General features: G+C 38.7%; 1 protein-coding gene across 3 annotated transcripts in view; it reads left to right on the top strand.

Annotated features, from left to right (window-relative positions):
- The window catches only part of HECW2 (HECT, C2 and WW domain containing E3 ubiquitin protein ligase 2), a 353,554-nt gene that overhangs the window by 274,341 nt on the left and 59,577 nt on the right, over positions 1-19,636 (top strand). For all 3 annotated transcript variants that reach the window (XM_028508950.1, XM_028508951.2, XM_036023148.1), the window contains 2 exons: positions 3,162-3,264; positions 5,160-5,256. In XM_028508950.1, coding sequence (XP_028364751.1) covers positions 3,162-3,264; positions 5,160-5,256 — 200 coding nt within the window. The remainder of the gene's footprint in view (positions 1-3,161; positions 3,265-5,159; positions 5,257-19,636) is intronic.

Raw genomic sequence — 19,636 nt, forward strand, 5'->3', positions numbered from 1 at the left:
TCTTTGGAAACACACGTAGCATAAATGGCAAATTTAAAAGGCAGGATATATGAGGAAAGATGGAAGAAACGAGATTTTCTTAAAGTCAGAGGATGGCGAGAGAGAAGTCATGATGTAATAAAATGTTTAAGAGGGGATGATGAGCCCCTTTGCACACCTCATGGCAGGTTCACAGGAAGAAACACATGTAACTTTTAGTGGGCTAAAATTCGGTAAAATACAGGGAGGTTTCTGAAGGGAGGCTTGCTGGATTAGATTGAATCTTGGGCCAAGGCTGTAGGATTGTGGTATTCTCAGTAGTATTCTTTGAAATTAGGGTATATCTGAAAGCTGAGTTATGTACTCTGAGTGCCCAAAGAAAAGCAGGTGGAATTAACTAAATTTAATGAAAAATTACTAAAACCTCTATTGTGCTCTATGTGGCTAGATTGCAGTTACCCGTGGTAACCACATGAGGGCTCTCTAATAGCCTAACAACAACAGCAACACCAACAAGAAAACGTAAGGAAAAAAAAGAAAGATTGCTGTTTCTCTTTTTCTTTAAAGGCTCAAATAAAGAAAAAAAAAACATTTTAGGTCAAGGTTGTTTCCTTATATGGTGTTATGCTTTGAATATATATAATCACTTAATGTGCATTGTTCCTAATAATTCCCTTAGACATATTTCATTAAGATTCTTTTCCTGCATGCCCTTTACACATCTATGTGCATATGATATTTTCAGTATTATTTGGTAGGTCAAATATTTTTGTAGCTCCTATTATAAGAAAAATTATGACTGCAATAAATAACTGAATTTGATATGTCAAAATCCCACTCCTGGAATTTCCCCTCGTCATTTACACACTTGCTCTAATGCACCACGTGTGTTTGCTGGTTGTAAGTGCAAACACAGAAGAGTGTACCCAAGAAGCCCACATAAAAATGATATATAAACCTGCAGGATGAGGTATTCACAAAAATATGTATGTTTTATGAGCCCCTAATAAATCCTTACCTGCTGTCACTGGTGGTGAAGTGGGTGATGCTAACAGCATTCACCTTACAGGAGAACAGACCTCTCACCTTTGGACCGTGCGCATGACATGTAGCAGAGGTAGGGCCCTGCCTGACTTCATCACCGGGGCCAGTGCACTTCAGCCACTTGTCTTACCTTGACCTCACAATACGAAGCTGACTGTTCAGTCTGGTCAGGGCTATGCGCATGAGATTAATAGCTGTACGTACATTTTCTTTCAAGCCCTCTGCCTCAGAACTTGAACTGTTTTCAAGATCTACTAGTCAGGAGTCTGTTGTGGGAGAGGGATCCTAAGGTACACATTACAATTTGAACAAAGAGTTCATCGTATCGATGGAAACCGAGCAGTGGAAGAGAGATACCCGGTAAAGACTGAGCATCTGGGGCTGGTGCAGTTGACCTCTGAGGGGGGCGTGCTTCCTGGCACAGCCATTGGAAGCAGGCACGTCCTGCAGCAGTGTGCACATCTCTCAGGGGTTGCCCACTGTCTGATGGGCTGGTCTGAAGAAGCGGGGTATCAGCGAGATGACCTTTGGCTGTTCTGGGAAACGATGACACAGAACAGCATACTGACAGGAGGGAAAGTATATGTAGGTGTATTGCGATGATAACTTCTGTGACTAATCTAACAAGAGGTAGTTAATGATTGGATCTCCCCAGACAGTGGCTGACTTCATTCCTCAGAGCCAACAACTCGCAAAAAGCAGGATGAGAAACTTTTAGTGATACAAATGAGTCTTTCCAGCCACTCTACGCATTTAGCATATACTCCAAGTAGTAGAAATTCTGGTATATCTTCCATTCAACAGATTGATACGTACTGGGCACCTGCAGTGTAGCAACACAGTGTTTGTTGTGAGTGATACAAATAAATAGCATATGTTTCTGCGTGTGTTCTTATTCAGGAGAGAATGTATGAAACTAACCATAATACAGATGAAACATACGGGTGAAAAAATGCTTTATAAACTGTCACTAGTGGCAGCTGCCTTAGAAACATACACTGGGTGCTGGGGGAGCCCGGGGAAGTCACATTTAATCTCAGCGTGAAGGGAAAGGACGTTTCCACCACAGAGGGCCTGTGTGAACTACACTTTGAATGAGTGCAAGCATTCTTGAAGGATAAGCAAGGAGTGTCGGGTGGGGATGACATTTCCAGTTTGGAGGGCCTTTAGAAAAAACCTTCACCAAACACCTTCCTGATGCAATACAGTAAAATGGTTATGAAGATTTGAATGAGTGGAAGTAGAAGCTCTATTCTAAAAGTACCAACTTATGAATCCAATATGTCATTTTGCCTTTTGTGCTCTTACTCTTTTATCCTATGGTTCAACTGCTATATTAAAAGATTTCTGTAGTATAGGGAGAGGGGGAGGAAGCTAAAACAGAAGCTAAAGCAGTGTTAGAGTCTTATGGTCAGAATATTTTTGTTTGTCTTCTTGTAGGTAAGAGTTTTTAAATCTATAATAGTCACCATAAATAATTCAGGTCAAGGCAACTCTATTTAGCTCCTCCACACCTGCTATGATTAGCTCCCTGGTGTGGGAGGTTCAAACCAGAATGGGCTGTTGTACTGGGTGCTCTCAAAGGCAAGAAAAATTGCTTCGAAGGAGATAGTATACCCACTGAGAAACCCACGGGAAGTCTGCTGCCCGTTGACCCCTTCTCTGCTGAGGCAGGGGGTCCCTTGGCCTGCCTTGGCCTAAAGAAGGTATAGCCTGGTATTTCCCTGATGTATTTCGTACCACCCAGGTCTTTCCTCGGAGTGTATTGTTGCAGGTCTGTGTTCTGTCAAGGCAGAAGGTACTCCTGACAAACAGGTCTGCTATTCACTTCCACAGCCCCAGTAATTGTAAGCCTATGGAACTACTCCTGTACCACATGGCAGATAGTCACTGCCCCTGCCCCTGCCCCTGCCCCTGCCCCTGTCCAGGGCCTGGGTGCCCCAACACCTCCCCCGACCCAGTCCAGCAAGTGAAGTGGAGCTTTTGAGAATCCTGTGTGAGCTCCTCCGCTGGCATCTGCTCTGGTTGGTTGGAACTTCCCGATGCTTGTTGTCAGGTATTTTGAAAGACCTGACTCGGGTGCTGATGTAAAGCACTCGTGGTCGTGGTGGAAAACATAAGTGATGTTTGTGTTGCAGGTAGGAGAAGATTCTCGACACGCAGGGCCACCAGTTCTTCCCAGGCCGTCAAGTACGTTCAACACCGTCAGCAGGCCGCAGTACCAGGACATGGTTCCAGTGGGTATGTCATCACTGTCCAGAAATCCTTATCTTGGCTCCGCACGTCAGCGTGTGCTATGCATTCCATGCGGTCCTTCCCCATCGCCAGCCTGCTGCTTTGGCCCTGTGCTGAGAACCTCTTCTCTTAGCCCCAGGAAATTGGTTTGAATCTTAAAGTACTTATGTCTTATAAACTCCTATAAGAAGAGATTTTTTAATACTAGTCCACCTTTTCTGGGTAGACCTGTTACATTAGATTGTTGAAGTTAAAGAATAACAACTTGCTAAGACAACTCTATCATGTGGTGATTTCAGATTAAGTATTTCAGTGGTGTGTGAGCCTGCAGTGGCCTCACAAAAAGAAGGAAGCAATGATGGCACATTCCTAAGGCTTTTCATAGCAGATTTTGCAGCAAAATTATACAATAAAAACAAACAAATGTGGGCAGATAGGTGGGACAACTTGAGTTGTTGCTGAAATGATGAAGTTGGAGCAGGTCGGTTGTCAAGCCCAGAGGCCCTGAGGTGTGCGGAGTGGACACAGGCTGGGGGGCTGTGGGGGCTCCCTGGTCCATCGCACATTCGGACGGCTCTCCATTTGTCTGTTTTTTTCTTTAACATTTTTACTGTTGTTTTTTTTTTTAAAGAAAATTTTGACCATGAAATGTAATGTAATGCCCATGTCCTAAAGAAGTTTGCCATCCACTACATAAGAAGAAATCTTGGGTCAGAGTAAATGGTCTGTGTTTATTATGCCATTGGTAAGAGGATACGAAACATGGCATGTTCAATTTTTAAAGTACTTTAAGATTTTTGTTCAAAAAGTTACCTGGTCTCTAAACCTGAATGGAATGTAAGAACCCATTGATAAATTTCAGTTATCAAGGTGGTTTATTTTTGATATATGCTGAAATGTGCAGGTAGGGACATTTTGAATTTGACAATGGGATCCCATATTAGCAAAACCTTTTTAAAATTTTTATGTATTTTTAACTAAAATGGATGTGTATAGCAGCATGATACAAATGTGAACCAGCAAATGTGTAGAGAATTATGTTTCTTTTGTTTGATCACTGGTTAGCCTAAGGACAGCATGTTTCTTGATCAGATTTATGAACCCAAGAGTGTTGACCGAACTAGGATTTCTAACGTTTGAGAATTCAAACACTCAGTTCTGTGGTTTAAATATATCTGTATTTTTTTATTTATTTTATTTTTTTAATTTTAATCATTGTTCAAATACAGTTTTCTGTATTTCTGATTATAAATAAATATAATCAAGATGAATCTAATTTTCTTGACAAAAGAGGTATTAAAAGAGCCCTTAATAAATTCTAAGTAACTTTTTAAATTTCTATGCACATTAGGCAGCTTTGACTGAGCTCTAAATTTTTCTTCTAACATGTTATGTAAGCATAGTCAACGATGCTGGTTGTGTGGCGCAGTTGGTTTGTAAGCGCTACATGTGGCTTAATAGCATTTATTTCCACTTAGAATCTGAAAATGGTCTGCACAGTGGCAGTAGCTGCCGGCGACTGTTGCATTTTGGTGATTGTTATGCATCTTTCCCTTTCCGCGTGGCTGATATTTAATCAGAAGGCAGTTTTCCATTTCTAACAGTTCCTGATGAAGTTGACTTGCATAAGCAGGGACTTCCATGAACAATAGCTGAATTTCAGTGCTGTCGTCTTGCAACTTGACAACAGACATGGCTCCTCAAATGAGTTCAGCGAGCGCTTGCGCACACCCAGCATCGTGTCGCAGGGTAGACACAGAGTGGCATTTCAGTGTCTGCTGTGGCTCCAGACTTTGAGGAGCAGGACTATTAACCAGAAAAACAGATTTTTAAAAGTTTGGATTTATCTGTAGAGAACTAATAACAGATATTTTTTAATCTCATATTTTCTGATTTTTCAGCTTATAATGACAAGATTGTTGCATTTCTGCGCCAACCCAATATCTTTGAAATTCTGCAGGAACGTCAGCCTGATCTTACCAGGAACCACTCACTCAGGTAACTGTAATATTGCTATTTGGTTCACTTTGCATATGCCCACACTTTTAAATCTTCAGTATCAGTGATAATCACCTTGGAAATTTACTCTTTCTTTCTGGCATTCTGAACAAAGGCATCTTGTGGGCAAACACTTTATGTCATCAACACCAGGTCATTGTAGTCCTGGCTTTTCTCTACTAAGTACAAGGGTTGAATAAAGTGGGCTAAAGGACCTAGAACCTTCTTTAAAGAATATTTAAAAGAAACAAAAAATTCACAGCCAAGAATGCATCCTAGATGTGCAGATTATAATGAAAATAATAAGAAACTAAGCTTTTTGAGTGCCTTGAGTAGACAAAAGTAACATAGAGTTTATTGAATTGAGATTTATAAAGCCGTCAACTTGATATTCGCATTTTTCCACAATAAAAACACGGTGGAACCCTAGGAGGGAATCTGATCCTGTCTGCAGTCCCGCACGCAGCCCCCTGCACAAACCCTTTCTTCTTCAGTGCATCATGCTCCAAGCCCAGTTTTACTTTCCTGAAAATATGCTCTTCCTTTTCTCTGGCAAGATTTTCTCTTCCTCTACGTTGGGCAAGAAAGATCTTGACTTTAAAACTCAATGCAAGCTACCCCTCCGTGAAGCCATTCATTCAGCCTCACTGTGTGATCTCCCTCTCATGTTCCAGGCTAGTGTTTCTCAGCCTCATCGTGGAGGTGGAGGAAGTGTGAGTTAACACTGAGAATCTGCCACAACTCAAAGCCCATTTGGTTTATGCACTGCATGTACTGATAAAAATATGTCTGCTAGTCGTGCCATCCTGACCCACAGCAGCGATTCTCAAATACTTCTCTGCTGATTCTGCTGAGCTGTTCACATCAGGATCATCTGGGGAGTTTCAGGAACTGCAAAGTGCTAGGTCTCCTTTCCCCCCACCCTTCTCCCTTCTCTGAATTTATACGCCTTATTCTTCCATGCCCTGCCTGGAAATTTAATCCAGGAGGTCTGGGGTAGAGCTGAAGCATCTAGTTTTTGAAAACTTTTCTACATAATTTCAGTGGTACAGCCAGGTTTATTTAATAAGCTCTGGCCTGGGCACTAATTTGATAATTAATTGTCTAATATAGCAAACTGTCTTTCATAGTATTTTGGTCTTGTGACTTTTGTGCTTTTATTAGACTTTTTGAGTCTTTATGCTTTATTTTCTATTGGATTATAAGGTCCATACAAATAGGGATGTTTTTCAAGTCATCATTATCTGAGCATTATTATCTAGTGCACCTTGCATATAGTGAATGTGTGTGTGCGTGTGTTTGAAGATAAATCACCAAACAATCCTACTTAGATGGTCTTAGCCTCTTTTTTATTGAGGTATAATTGATGTACAACACTGTATTAGTTTCAGGTGTGCAATGTAATCATTTGATGTTGGCATTTACAGCACAGTGGTCACCACCGTAAGTCCAGTGAACATCTGTCACCATACATAGTTACAGAATTTTTTTCCTTGTGACGAAAGCTTTATGATCCACTCTCTCAGCAGCTTTCAAGTGTGCAACACAGTATTATTAGCTATAGCAATGATTTTCAACCAGGGTGACACCAGAACTTTTAAAACATGCAGTACCTGACTGTTCAGTCAGGGGCACCGACCTCTCTTCTCTGAGATCAATTGTCAAATAAAAAGTGACAACAGACAACGCAGCAACAGCTGTCTGGTGTGAACGAATCAAAGTTATACCTAAGTTTTTGTCAGATCGGCAAAAAATATGGTATATTTTTGACAGGCTGCAGAATTTTAGTAATTAGTTCGTGTGTGCCACGAGATAAAGAAGGTTGAAAATTGCTGAACACCGGGATGTGCAGCCACTGTGCTGTACATCACGCTCCCATTCCTTACTTTGTAACTGGACATTTGTACCCTCTGACTCCCTTCTCCCATCCCGCCCACCCCACCCACCCTTATCGGTCCCTCATATCTTTAAAGTTGTCATTCCTTCTAAAGTTCAGTCATGGCACCACCGTTGTTGCTCACACAGAAATCCCAGTTTCCCGTTCGTCTGCAGCTAACTCAAGTCTCAGTGCTTTCTTCCCCAGCTGGACAAGAATGCTGTTCTAAATCACACAAATTTGTAAAAATTATGCAAGTTATCATTTTGTACCTTGGTATATTATGACATGCACTGGAGAATCTTGTATTCTAGTTACAAAAACTGCAGAAATGGGCTCCTCGGTTGTCTGAGAAGAGATCTTACAGATACTGAGCCCCAAAGCAAAGGGAACAAGCAAACAGAACCCCTCCTCTTCTGCTAATCACAAAATAAAGAGAACTCTGTTTTTGCTTTTTTTCTACCACCTCTAGCTCTAACACACACACACACACACACACACACACACACACTTCTACTCAGTATCTGTTCTGAAACTACCCCACCCTCCACAAAAAAGAACAAGAAAGCAGAAACTCAAGAACTTTTTTATTTTTGCTCTGCTCTCCACATTATTATTTCCACCACTTTAACATGTCTTCCTATGTGCTCTATCAGAGATATCAGATGGTTTAATCTACCTGAACAGGGCATCTAACATTATCATCATTCTTTAATGACTTCACAGAACCTTAGCATGTCCTAACAGAGGGGAAAGCTGCAGGCCCTATTGGTAACTTCCAGTTCTGTTTTTGATTTTTCTTTCTGCTTTTTAGAGCCTTAAAAGTCTCTAATCTCCTAAAGATTGCTGAGGACTTTTATTTTTTAATGACACCCAGGACCCTCGGTTAAGCATAGTCTTTCTTCTAAGGTAGATCTCATATGGTAATCAGTTGCTAAACAAATTTTTGATAGGTTTAAGTAAGTTTCCATCTTACTTTCAGAATAAGTTTTCATTTACACTTTCCAAAACTGTGTACAGAATTGGACCATAAAAGGTATATGCAGTCATGATAAGCAGAAGGAAGCCAGAACTTAAAGCAGTGAGATAACGCTGTTCCTCTTACACAGAACGTGCATCACAGTGCACTTCTTTTTTCTGAAAAGTTTTTGGTAGTTAAGCATTTTGCTTATCATAACAACATAATGGGGAAGTTTGTCTATCTAAGAGAACATTCTGTTTCATAGAGTTAAAAACTGCATTGTAAGAAGCAATCCCACCAATGCAACTGTGGGAAGCCAGCTGGGGTCCTTTCATCTCGTGTTTCAGTGATATTTGTGATAAGAGATTCATGCATGGAATAGGGTAATTGTATGTTGAAGGTAACTGCAGACCTTTGATTCCTCTTCTGAGCAAGGGTTCACAGCACCAGCCTAGCTCTGTGTGCTTTCTTCCTCATTTGTGGCACAACCACTTAAAAGAAATATCTCTCCTTGTTTTTCTTCATGATGTAATGAGGAAAAGTGTTAGCCCCTGGGAAATTCAAGTAGATACACCTCTTCACTTTGTGCTGTTTTGCTTATCCTCCCTCCCAGACCAGAAGACAGCCAGCAACTGACTTGGTTTTGTATCTGTATACAGCTCCTCTTCCTGGACTCCACCTGCGTAGCTTTTCTTGCACAATGGCTATGGTTTTTGTGCACTGTGATGATACGGTTCTCAGCTGCTGTGTTTAAATCACTGCTCCCTCTAACTTCACCTATTGTGCAAAGATGAATGCTAAAAAAGTTGTTCTGTCTTCTTCTTCTTTTTTAAATCTCAAAAGAGGTTTATTTCCTCAGAAAATCAACATCCGGAAGTTGACACCACCTCCATCAAACAGGTGGTGTCCCCCTGGGTTCCTGTATCTTACTTATCACTGGTTCTCATTAAGACACGGTAACCATGCTAAGGAATGTGTTGGGTGCTGTGACATTAATATAAAAGCTGAAATAAAATGTAATTTTATCTTGAGATAAACATACTAAGAAAACACAGCCTTTCACAGCCATTACAGGTGACTGTAATGAATACCAATTTAAGAAAATGTTTGGTAGTGGTATTTGTACAGCATCGCATTATCAACAAGGATCTGGGTATCGTAACACTGCACCTCTTGTGTGATTATTAGGTCCAGCCAGTCAGTCTGCTCCCCACTAGTCCAGCTGTCCCTAGGCATCAGTGGAATTTATTTTGGGCTCTCGGGTGGTTCCTCCTTTAGTGCTTCCTAAGTAAGTTCCCTTGACATGAGGATGTGATTTGTGATACTTTTTTTTTCATTTTGGTAAATTTATCCATTCCATATGTATGCCTTTAGTAAATTAGTAACTTGGAAATCAAGAAATTGTGAGCCACAGGAGACAAACAGATACATTTCTCAGGGTTCACCAGAATAGAAACAAACACAGACTATGACCTTCTATTTCTATCCTCCCATTTTAAAAGCCCTGCATTTTGTTATTACTCAATTATACTCTTATTTTTTTTTTCATTTTAAAAATAGCACATGCCATTGTGAAATTCTCAAACAATACAGAATTTTATGTAATTTAAAAATTAAAGTTTCCAAAAGCTGGCTTTCATAAAACAAACCCCAGTGTTCAAAATTTCTGACCTATTTCTTTTCCAGTTTTCTAGCACATGAATTTTTCTGCATTTAAATTGCACTGGAAATATTAATCTCACCTAACACCCGAGCTACCTGGTCAAAGTGGCATAAATGTACTTCTGCTGATGCTCATGCACTTTCCTGTGAGGACCTGCCTCGCTCTCTCTCCTGTCTCATTTGTTTCCTGCTCAGGCAGACGTCTGGAACCAACATGGCTGACTTCGGATCTTTGTTGTACCAAATTCAGATAACAGAAATTCTGTATTGGAACTATTATTTTTCTATGGACCATTCACATAGGCATAATTATTGAATTTTTTAAACCTGAGTAAACAGTTGGAGCCAACTCTTGATGGCTCTTAGGAAGTCGTAGAATGTAGACCTTAAAAGTTCAGGTTTGGGGTCAGACAGACTTAGTTTGAATTCTAGCTCTGCAATTTACTTGCCAAGTGACTTTGAATCAAGCATGTAACCCTTCCAAGTTATAGCTTCCTCATCGGTAAAACAGAAATAGGAATTTCTAACTTGCAGGGTCCTATGGAAGATTAAATGAGACCATTTACTTAAAGCCCTTGGTACTGTGTGAGCAGCAGCAAGCATACAACAAATATAGATTAATATTACTTGAGTAGTCTGTTCTTCCTTATTATATCACAAAAACTCAGTTTAAAGTAATTTGCCTGTAAATTTATTCTGATTCTCAAAACCACTACCCTGAAATTGATCACATGGATAAATGCAACCAGATGATTCTGTGATGTAGTTAAAATAGAGTCTCATGAGTTTCATGACTAACTTCTGTATAGGAAGGCTTCCTTCTGCTGTGCTCATGCTGTTTCCTACGGAGCCTTTGCTCTAAAATCTTTTACATGTGTATGTTGAAACCAGCCTTGATTCTTTCATGCCTACATGGAGGACTGAGCCTTCTGGCTCAAGGTCCAGTAGAAATTGCTGAGGATCAAGCAACATCATAGCAGTGCCATTGAGATAGCATTTCAGAAGCCTCCTGAAGGTATTTTAAAACAACTGCCCAGGCAACAAATCTTACAGATCTAACGAGGGGTTAGGGATTTTGCTACATAGGACAGATTCTTAGACCCTGTGGCCTCTGCAAAAGGAATAATTGCTACCTGTGTTATTTTTAATTGGCATACTAATTCATAGTTGTGTATAGGCTTTTGACATATACACATATATCATGTGTATGTCTAGTTTTCACATGTTCCAGGCATGGGATCTCATAACTATTACTTAGACAGTCAATCACTTAAAATGAAAAAAGACCCAGAAGAAGAATGCTCATAGCCAAAATTAGTTTAGATTTTTTCAAAGTATTGCATCCAGCTATTTGTTAAACCATTTACCCATAAAGATACAATAGTTTACTGATATAACTTTGAAAAATTTCCTAATTGAACATCTACTCTTCCAAAGTTTATCAGGAAAACAGTTTGGCAACAGGTCATCTTTCTTCAGTAGCTGATGAGCAATGGACTCTGTGTAGACCCAAGAAAATGATCAGTGTTGAATGGGGCCTCAATGCTTTCCCAAACCCAAAATAATAATCCATTCCAAAATGCATTATTCTTGATAATACCACAAAGTAGTTTTTAATGAAATCTTTTTACATATGTTTAGATAAATTGGGAAGTTATTAGTGAACCAGAATCATTTCTTAGAAAGGAAAAAAAATACGAATTCCCTCTATGTTAATGATGTATTTTTTGTCTCTCTCCATGGATTTAAATAGTCTTGGAAACTGTTTTCAGAAAAATAAACTAAACTAAAATTTAATTCTCCTTGTTTCATACACATCGTCCTACATACAAATGGATGCTACAAATGCATCCCATTGGATAGGTTATTACTATCAGTTCCTTGGGTCACATTTTACTAAAAACATTCTGGCAGTCCTATAAGGGTATCATTGTATTAAAAATCATGAGCCTTATGTGTCTGAATTTTATAGTAATTTATAATAGAAATGACATTATAGTACGATCTGTGCTTTAAGTGTTTAAAAGTATCTTGTATTTTTCTACCATATTTATTCTTTTATATATGTATGTCCCAAATCAAGTGCAACCTACATGAAGTCAAAGTCAACATCTTACTCATCATTTTAATTCTCATAGGACCTCGCATCTTGTATTGTATAGAGTGTATATTGCATATTTGGTAAGCCAATCAATTTCACAGGCACTTGAGTCCCATATTTATATAACTATTTATGCCAAAGGTCAAATAATTATATTTCCATTATACAGAAACACATAAAGATACAGAATCCATATTTTTCGTACAACAATTTATATATCTTTGTGTATCCCAATATGTCATGTTAGATCCCAGAAAATGATAACATAACAATTTATTTTGAAAACTTGGCTAATTTCTGTAGCACACAGCATTATCGTTATTATAATTTGGTTTCATCTCTTTTTAAAATCACTTTTTAGTTTTCAATTAGAGTTAACATACAATATTATATTAGTTGTAGGTGTACACCCCAGTGATTAGCCATTATATTACCAAGTGATCATCCTGATAAATCTCTTACCCACTGACACCATACACAGTTATTAGAATATTATTGATTATATTCCCTATGATGTACTTTGCATCCCCATGACTATTCTGTTACTACCAATTTGTACTTCTCACTCCCTTCACCTTTTCACACAATCCTCCAAACTCCTCCCATCTGGCAGCCATCAAAATATTCTCTGAGTCTGTTTCTGTTATATTTGTTTGTTTATTTTGCTCTTTAGGTTCAATTGTTGATAGATATGTATCATTGCCATTTATTTTCATATTTTTAATCTTTTTTGTTTTTCTTTTCTTTTTAAAAAAATTTATTTATTTTTAAAGAGAGGGGAAGGAAGGAGAGGGGGGGGGGGAGAAACCCCAATGTGCAAGAGAAACATCAATCAACTGCCTCCTCCATGCCCCCAACTGGGGGCCTGGCTCACAACCCAGGCATGGGCCCTGACCAGGAATCGAACCAGCAACCTTTCACTTTGTGGGACAATGCTCAATTCACTGAGCCACACCAGTCAGGGCATTTTCTTCTTTTTAAAAAAGGCCCTTTAACATTTCATGTCGTACTGGTTTGGTGTTGATGAACTCCTTTAGCTTTTTCTTGTCTGGGAAACTCTTATCTGTTCTTCAAATCAGTTCTTCAATTCAGATGATAGCTTTGCTAGGTAGTGTAATCTTGGTTGTAGGTCCTTGCTTTTCATCACTTTGAATATTTCTTGCAAATCCTTTCTGGCCTGAAATGTTTCTGTTGAGAAATCAGCTGACAGTCTTATGGGAGCTCCCTTGTAAGTAACTAACTGTTCTTCTCCTGCTACTTTTAAGATTCTTTCTTTGTCTTTAACCTTTTGAATTTTAATTATGATGTGTCTTGGTGTGGGCCTTTTTGGGTTCATCTTCTTTGAGACTCTCTGCACGTCTTAGACTTGTATGTCTGTTTCCAGATTGGGGAATTTTTCTGTCATAATTTTTTCAAATAGGTCTTCAATTTCTTGCTCTCTCTTCTCCTTTCAGCAACCCAATGATGTGAATATTGGTGAGCTTAAAGTTGTCCTAGAGGCTCCTTACACTATCCTTATTTTTTTTTTGGACTCTTTTTTCTTTTTGCTGTTCAAGTTGGGTGTTTTTTGCTTCCTTATTTCCAAATCACTGTTTTGATTCTCAACTCCGTTTACTGTTGATTCCCTGTAAATTATTCTTCATTTCAGTTAGTGGTTCTTTTTTACAGTTTCCACATCCTTTTCTATGCTGTTGATATTCTCTCTAAGTTCATCTACTCTTCCCCTAAATTCAACGAGCATTCTTATAACCAGTGTTTCAAATGCTGCATTTGGTACATTGCTTGTCTCCATTTTGTTTATTTATTTTCTGGAGGGTTTTTTTTCTGTTTTTTCATTTGGGACTTGTTTCTCTGTCTACTCGTTTTGGATGCCTCTCTGTGTTTGTTTCTATGTATTTGGTAGAGGAGCTATGTATCCTGGGTATGGTAGAGTGGCCTAATGAAGTGGGTGTTTGTAGGGTTTCATAACACAGCCTCCCTCTCCTTTGATCCATGCTAGGCACTTCAAGTATGCTGCTATTCCCCCACCATCCCATGCCATCTTCCCTGCCCCACCATAGGCTGTGTGCACTGTCCTGTTGTAGCTGAGTGCTGAGCCTTGATTGCTGTTAGCACGTCAATGGGAGGGATTTACCTACAGGCTGATTGGCTGCAAGAACTGTTGGTCTACCATGTAGAATCAGCTGTGCAGGGCCCACCCCATAGAGCAGGATTTACTGATCAGATCTCTGGTACATGCTGAGTTTACCTCTTGAGTGTGTTGCTTGTGGAGGTGGTTGCTTGGTGCTTCAATGTGGTCTGAAGCTGTGTAGCAGGTGTGCTGGCTCCTTCCAGGAGGTGTAGGCCAAGGTCAGCCTCTGCCTGTGTTCTGCCTGTGGCTACCCAACATGAGCTACAAAGCTATCTGCAGATAGCTGCTACTTGTGCTGTGCTTGGAGGTGCCCAGGAAAGACTAAGCTGTGAACCAAGGCTGGCTGCTGCTAGTACTGAGCCTGGGGCCACTTGTGAGAGGTATGGGGCATGTTGAGGCCTCATGCTGCTCGTTTGAGAGGTTTTAGCCAAGTCTGAGGCATGAGCCTTGACACACCATTCATAAGGAAAAACCACTGGAAACAGCTAAGGTGGGCCCTCGAGTTGGAGTGGGATCTCAGGGAATCACAGGGTGAGGCAAACTGTGAACGAGATAATGGAGACTCAAGCATGACCTGTACCTGCCAGCCCTGTGGTGAAGGGCTCAGAAAAGGAACAATGGCCTCTGCTAGCACTTCTGTCTGGAAGAAAGCTGTCTGTCTAGCTCTCACCCTGATGCCAGACAATTCAGTTCTCCCTTTGTCCCTGAGGCCTTTCAAGCTGTTGTTCTAGCTCTAGAGCTCAGAGGGACCAAGTCCATGCAAGTCTCTGCTTGGACCCTCCAGGAGGAGCTGCCTGGGACTCCAGAATTGCCTCCATCTCATTCAGCCACAGTCCTCTCTGGTTTCTACAGCCAGAAGTTATGACTTCTCCCCCTGGCACTGGAACCCTGGGGTGAGGGCCTGATGTGGGGCTGGGCCCCCTTGCTCCCTAGGGTGATCTCTGCAGCCAAGGGATGTCTCCTGAGTTTTATCTGTCTAATGTGGGTATGGGACCAGCCTGCTCCATACCAGCCTTGTCAGCCTCTATGTGACTGCCTCTCCACATCTTCAGCTGTTGGACTTCTGCGCAGCTAGATTTCAGGGGGTTCTGAGTGACAGTTGTTCTGTAGTCTATGTGTGCCTTTCATGTGGCTGTGGAAGGGCACCAGCACTGCACCTACCTACACGCCATCCCGAACACACAGCATTATTTTGAGTATTGAGATGAACTTTTGAATAATGTCCTCAACTTTTAAAGTACATTGGGATTTTCATTAGGATTGTTTTTTAGTTTTACTTTGGATACAATTAAAATATGTATAGTACAATATTTAAAATATGTATTTTCTATTTTTTCTTCTGTAACTAACTTTTTTTACGTATTAAACCCTTTCATTTCTTACAGTAAAATTTTCTTCTTTACGTCAGAACTCAGTGTTTCTTGTTTAGGTTTTCCAAACTATTTTATATTTTTGTTGTGTTCTGGTGGACTTTTTTTTTAAGTCTTTTAAAAAATGGAAAAATATTAGCAAAATATGGGAAACCACTTGTTATTATAGTACTATTTTCTGGAAATTTGTACTTCAAGGGTTCTTTTTTCATTGATATTTTATACCATTGTTTAGAAAATACTGCCATTTTCTTACCTGTCCCTTCACATGCATCTTACTGGCTTGTCCATTCTAATTGCTTCACAATAACCAATTTGTTTGTTCGTTTTTTAATACATGTGGTTATTTTAAAATAAAACTAGAGATGTAGCAGTTTTCAGTCTTGAATATATTTTCAGTGGAAAACACCTATTATCAAATGTATAAAAATACTATAAGTTCATAAGAAAATAAAATTCTCTAGTTATACATTCTAGTATATCCTAGATGTTGGTTCCTGAGAATAATGTTGGGTTTAGGATTCAAGCTCTTAGTCTGCCTAAGACACCTAAGTAAGGTGTCTTATCACCAGATTATTTTGTGTAATTTAAAACTCCTCTTTTGGAGTTCAAATGGCTTTGTTTATTGAGAATAATGTTTACCATTATCCACTGAATTATGGGAAATGTAAAGCTGTCATATGTGTTATGTCTTTGATAGACACAGCATTATTTCAGTCTTATGGAGAGGTCAATATCATCTCTACTGCATATCATAAAAGTACTTAATATTTCTGGAATTAACCAAGACAAACAACATGATTTAAATGGCTTGCCAATAGCAGAAACAGTAAAAGGAATTGATTACAAGGCATCTAATTTGGTTCTATTTTCAATAAATTATACTGTCTTTTGAAAAATGAATAAATAATTATGAGGCATATCTAATAATATACACAATAGCTAAAATTATTTAGTGCTACTGTGAAATAGGTTCCATGCTAAGTATTTTATTTGCATTCATTAATTTAAATCTTCCCACAACTCTTTGAAGCAGGTACAATAACTATGCTTATTTCAAAATGAGGAAACCAGCAAAGAGAGTTAAGTAACTCTTTATTTACTTAGTTTTATTTTTAATTATAGTTTACATTCAATATTATTTTGTATTAGTCTCAGGTGTACAGCTCACTGATTAGACAGTCATATACAAAGTATTCCCCCTATACTTCCAGTACCCACGTGGCATAGTGCATAGTTACTACAAAATTATTGACTGTATTCCCCATGCTATACTTTACATCTTGGTGACTGTTTTGTAACTACCAATCTGTATTTCTTAATCCCTCCACCTTTTTCACCTGTTCCCCCAACCTCCCTCCTCTGCAGCAACCATCAGTTTGCTCTCTGTATCTATGAATCTGTTTCTATCTTGTTTGTTCATTATTTTGTTCTTTAGATTCCACATATAAGTGACATTATATAGTATTTGTCTTTTTCTGACCAACTTACTTCACTTAGCATAATACCGTCTAGGCCCATCCATTGCTGTTGCAAATGATAAGATTTCATTCTTTTTTATGACCAAGTAATATTCTGTTGTATATATGTACCACCTCTTCTTTATCCACTCGTCTATTAATGGGCACTAAGGTTGCTTTCACAGCTTGGCTATTGTAAATAATACTGCAACAAACACAGGGGTGCATATATTCTTTCAAATTAATGTTTTGGGTTTCTCCAGATATATACCCAAAGTAGAATTGCTGGGTCATGAGGCTTTCCGCAGTGGGTGCACGAATCTGCATTCCCACCAATAGTGCACGAGAGTTCCCTTTTTCCACATCCTCACCAACAGTTGCTGTTTGTTGATTTATTATGATAGCCATTCTGATAGGTGTGAAGTGATATCTCATGATTTAAAAATTTTTTTTTGCTTTGTAAAATTAGAAAATGGTTTTGTTTATTTTTAAAATTTTTTATTGTATTATCCCTTACCATTTAGTCCCCTTATACTTCCCTCCCTCCTGCAATCACCACACTGTTGTCCATGTCCATAAGCCCTTTTTCCTTTTTACTCAATCCCAACCCCCTAACCACCCCTACCAGTAATTGTCAGCCTGTTCTATGAGTCTGTCTCTATTTTGCTTGTTAGTTCAGTTCATTCATTAGATTACACATATGAGTGAAATCATGGTACTTGCTTTTCTCTGACTGGCTTATTTCATTTAACATAATGCTCTCCAAATCCATCCATGCCGTGACAAAGGGTAAAATTTTCTTCTTTTTTTACAGCTGAGTAGTATTCCAATGTGTAAATATTCCATAGCTGTTTTATCCTCTCATGTACTGATGATACTTGGGCTGCTTCCATTGTAAATAATGCTGCAATGAACATAAGGGTGTTTATGTTCTTTTGAACTAGTATTTTGGGTTTCTTCAGCTGTATTCACACAAGTGGGATCACTGGCCATAGTGGCTGTAAAAATCTGCATTCCTACCAATAGTACAAAAGCGTTCCCTTTTCTCCACATCCTTGCTAGGACTTGTTGTTTGTTGATTTATTGATGATAGACATTCTGACAGGTATGAAGTGGTATCTCGTTGTGGTTTTAATTTGCATTTCTCTGATGATTAGTGACGCTGAGCATGTTTTCATATGTCTATTAGCCATCTGTATGTCCTCTTTGGAGAAGTGTCTATTCAGGCCCTTTGCCCATTTTTTAATTGGGTTGTTTGTGTTTTTTTGGTGTCAAGTTTTGTAAGTTCTTTATAAATTTTGGATGTTAACCCCTTCTCAGATGTATTGGCAAATATTCTCTCCCATTCTGTATGTTGTCTTTTTATTTTGTTGATGTTTTCCTTTGCTATATAAAGCTTTTAAGTTTGTTGTACATCTGATATTTCATTGTGGTTTTAATGTACATTTCTCTGATGATTTGTGACATTGAGGATCTTTTCATATGTTGGCCATCTGTGTGTCCTCTTTGGAGATGTGTCTATTCAGGTCCTTTGCCTATTTTTAAATTAGGTTGTTTGGACTTTTTGGTGTTGAATTGTATGAGTTCTATATAAATTTTGGATATTAACCCCTTATTCGATATATCGTTAGCAAATATGTTCTCCCTTTCAGCGGATTGTCTTTTTGTTTTATTGACAGTTTCCTTTGCTGTACAAAAACTTTTTAGTTTATTGCAGTCCTATTTGTTTATTTTTTCTTTTGTTTCCCTTGCCCAAGGAGATATATCAGAAAAAAATATTGTTAAGATAAATGTCCCAGATGTTACTACCTATGTGTTTTTCTAGGAGTTTTATGGTTTTGAGTCTTAATTTAAGTCTTTAATACATTTGAGTTTATTCTGCTATATAGTGTAAGAAGGTAATCTAGTTTCATTTTTTTTGCATGTATCTGTCCAATTTTTCCAACATCGTTTTTTGAATAGACTGTCATTAACCCTTTGTATATTCTTGCCTCCTTAGTCATGTATTAATTTACCATATAAGTGTGGGTTTATTTCTGGGTTTTTTATTCTCTTCCTTTGGTGTATATGTCTGTTTTTATGCTAGCACTATGCTGTTTTGATTACTATGGCGCTGTAATATAGTTGGATATCAGGTAATGCAATACCTCCAACTTTGTTCTTCTTTCTTAGGATTGCTGTGGCTTTTAGGGGTCTTCTGTGGTTCCATATAAATTTTAGATTATTTGTTCTAGTTCTATGAAAAATGCCATTGGTATTTTGATAAGGATTGTGTTGAATCTTATAGATTGCTTTGAGTATGGACATTTTAACTATATTAATTCTTCCTATCCATGAGCAAAATATTTGCTTCCATTTATTTGTATCTTCAATTTCTTTCTTCGGTGTCTGATAATTTTTCAAATATAGGTCTTTTTCTCCTTGGTTAAGTTTATTCATAGGTATGTTTTCATGCAACTGTAAATGGGATTGTTTTCTCAGCTTTCCTACCTGATTGTCCTGAGTAACTCTTTCAGTTCTTATCAAGGAACTGATTTATATCCATTTGCAAATTCTTGTCACCAAACTGGTAGCTAGTTAATGTCACTTCTATGTGTCCATAACTACTCTGTCCCCATAATGGACCAGTATGTCCAAATCTAACCTGTATCATGACAAGTAGAAGGAAAAGCAGATCTTTTTCCTTCTTGGCTCTATGCTTCAAGTCCGATCGTACCCTGTGGCTGCAATGAAGAGTGTGGACAAATGATGAGTACTCCTCCTTTCCCAACACCACACCATTGGAGAAGTCATAGGGATTTCTCTAACACGGCCCTCAG

Source organism: Phyllostomus discolor, chromosome 4 (genome assembly GCF_004126475.2).
Source record: "Phyllostomus discolor isolate MPI-MPIP mPhyDis1 chromosome 4, mPhyDis1.pri.v3, whole genome shotgun sequence".
Lineage (NCBI taxonomy): Eukaryota > Metazoa > Chordata > Mammalia > Chiroptera > Phyllostomidae > Phyllostomus > Phyllostomus discolor.